The sequence below is a fragment of the Thermobia domestica genome, chromosome 18 (assembly GCF_964235325.1).
Source record: "Thermobia domestica chromosome 18, izTheDome1.hap1.1, whole genome shotgun sequence".
Classification (NCBI taxonomy): domain Eukaryota; kingdom Metazoa; phylum Arthropoda; class Insecta; order Zygentoma; family Lepismatidae; genus Thermobia; species Thermobia domestica.
The window spans coordinates 152,466,678-152,468,910 of NC_137471.1; the positions used below are offsets into that span (position 1 = coordinate 152,466,678).

The 2,233-nt window shown below is 37.1% G+C and overlaps 1 protein-coding gene across 1 annotated transcript; it reads left to right on the forward strand.

Moving 5' to 3' along the window:
- Positions 1-1,506: 1,506 nt before the first annotated feature.
- On the forward strand, positions 1,507-1,980 carry LOC145675314 (uncharacterized). Its single transcript, XM_081745706.1, has one exon. The coding sequence runs from the start codon at positions 1,507-1,509 to the stop codon at positions 1,978-1,980; it is 474 nt and encodes a 157-aa protein (XP_081601832.1).
- Positions 1,981-2,233: the final 253 nt, after the last annotated feature.

The window sequence follows — 2,233 nt, forward strand, 5'->3', positions numbered from 1 at the left end:
TACAGTAACATTAGAAATTTAATCATAGAAATACGCTGTCTTTGTTAGGAAAAATTCTGTCACACATTGTATTTTGATTACACCTGACAGTCCTTGCAGAGCGGTTTGCTGGTGCAGTGCGCTTTGAAAGCAAGCATGTGACATATTACATACTTTTGAGGAGTAAAGAATCACGTAGCTTGCGGAATGGTTAATGGAGGAATACCTAAAACATTAGCCCACTACCTCTCTTTGATATTGTAGCATTTCTTTATAAAACATCATCTGAACCAAATTGATCCACTCTTGGTATTTGAAGGGTTAAATTCATTTTCAGTAAAAGGAGGATAGGTCGCTGACATTGTATGAGTTTAGTAAGTTTATTAGCGATCTACATTCCAGAGGATCTAGAATGTAGATGAAAATACTGTGGGCGAGAGATCATGTGATCACTATGTCAGGAGTAATGTTAGATCAGGAACGGATTGGTTTTGGTAATGGGTGAATGAAGCCTGTAGTGGAGGCAGTGATAAAATTGATAAAAACAATTTTTCTCGGTCTGAGCGGCTATAGATGTCAATATTGGAAGAGATCAGGTAATGTTGAAAATTATTAGAAATATATTCGAATGGGAGGGGAATAGGACGACCTGGTAGAACATACATGAATGTCATTGTGACACATAAAGATATGTAATAAATAGTTATGATTAGATGTTCTGGAATATTAGATGGAGAGTCAATACTATACCGTGTGTATACCAGTTAAAAAGTGACATTAGTGATAGTTTGTTGATATTTACTAGGGATATAGTTATGAAGAGGCTGGAAGTGTGGGAAGAGAAATTTAATATGAAAGTGAAGAAAAGATTAATGGAAAAGGGAAGACGGTTAGGGTGGAAGTCAAATCAGGAGGAGAACATTGACAAAAATGTGGTAGTAATAGGTGATGTGACGTTGGCGGATGATGAGAAGAAAGTGTTAAGTTTAGGCTATAAGTTTAAAGGAAAGAACAAAGATTGGACGCAGAAGAGGTTATATACTCGGTAGAGCAAGCCATAGTTCAAGTTCAGGACAAGGAGATAAGGGATAAGATAAGGAGAAAGGCTAAGGTGATTGTGGAAAGGAACATAAAGAAGCCAAAGGGGAAATTTTAAAAACACGAGTACAGTATGTTGAAGGATATAAAGAAGCGAAAAGACATATGTGTGCAACAAGCGGACAAAGGTGGTGCCAATGTGGTGATGGAAAAGCAATGATACAAAGAAACATTGAATGATATCTGTGATGATACTTACGAGGTGATAGGTGAAAGATCTGTGTGTGAGAAAATTGAAGAAAAAGTTTTAGTATCACTAACAAAAGCAGGTTTTGAAAGAGGTCTTAATAAAGGTAGGATACCAGTAATGAAAGGCTTTCCAAAAGCCGTAGGTAAAAGTATTACATACATAAGGAGTAGGTAAAAGTATTAGATTGCCGAGGAAATATATTTGAACCATTGGAGGAGGAGTTAAAGAAGGTTGTGGAAATGTTAAGGAGGCAACAAGACAGTAGCAGTGTGAAAAACTCGGTTGAGTTAAGAAGAAGGTTGGAGGAAGTAGGACAGAGCAAAGCTAAAACAATCATTTTCAGTGTCGATGTGAAGGCTATGTTTCCAAGTCTAAGAAGAAACAGCATTGTTAAAGTCATCACTGAATTGATGAAGGATAGGAAGATCAATGGTTGGAGTGGAGAAGGACTGAAAGAGGCCCTGAAGACTATATGGAATAACAGTTATTGTGTTATAGGTGATAATTTATTGAAAATCAAGGAAGGACTAAGCATAGGTTCCAGGTTGAGTCCAGTGCTAGCAGAAATTACTATGAACGACTGGGAGAAGAAAGTAAGGATGAAAGAAAGTGACAGATTAGTGTTTTTTCCTAGATATATTGACGATTGCTTGGGGATTTCGAAAGGAACTGTAAGGCAATTGGAAAAGTTTGTAAAGAAATTGAGGATATAGAGAAAGGCATACAACTGGAGATAGAGGTAGAAAAGGAAGAGGCTATAGTTTTCCTGCATATGAGAATAAGGAGGAAACAAGGAGCGATATACACAGAATGGTATCAAAAAGTTGCGCGTCGGGAAACTATTGCCACGCCCGAAGTGATGTAGATTACTCGACCAACAGGAATTTCATCATTAACATGGAGAATAGAATTAAGAAAATTACCAGTGAAAGAGAAAAGACGGAACAGAGTATACAGTCATTCCAT

Excerpts from the sequence above, each read along its gene's own strand:
- LOC145675314 (XM_081745706.1), top strand. The coding sequence starts at position 1,507 with ATGTTAAGGAGGCAACAAGACAGTAGCAGTGTGAAAAACTCGGTTGAG.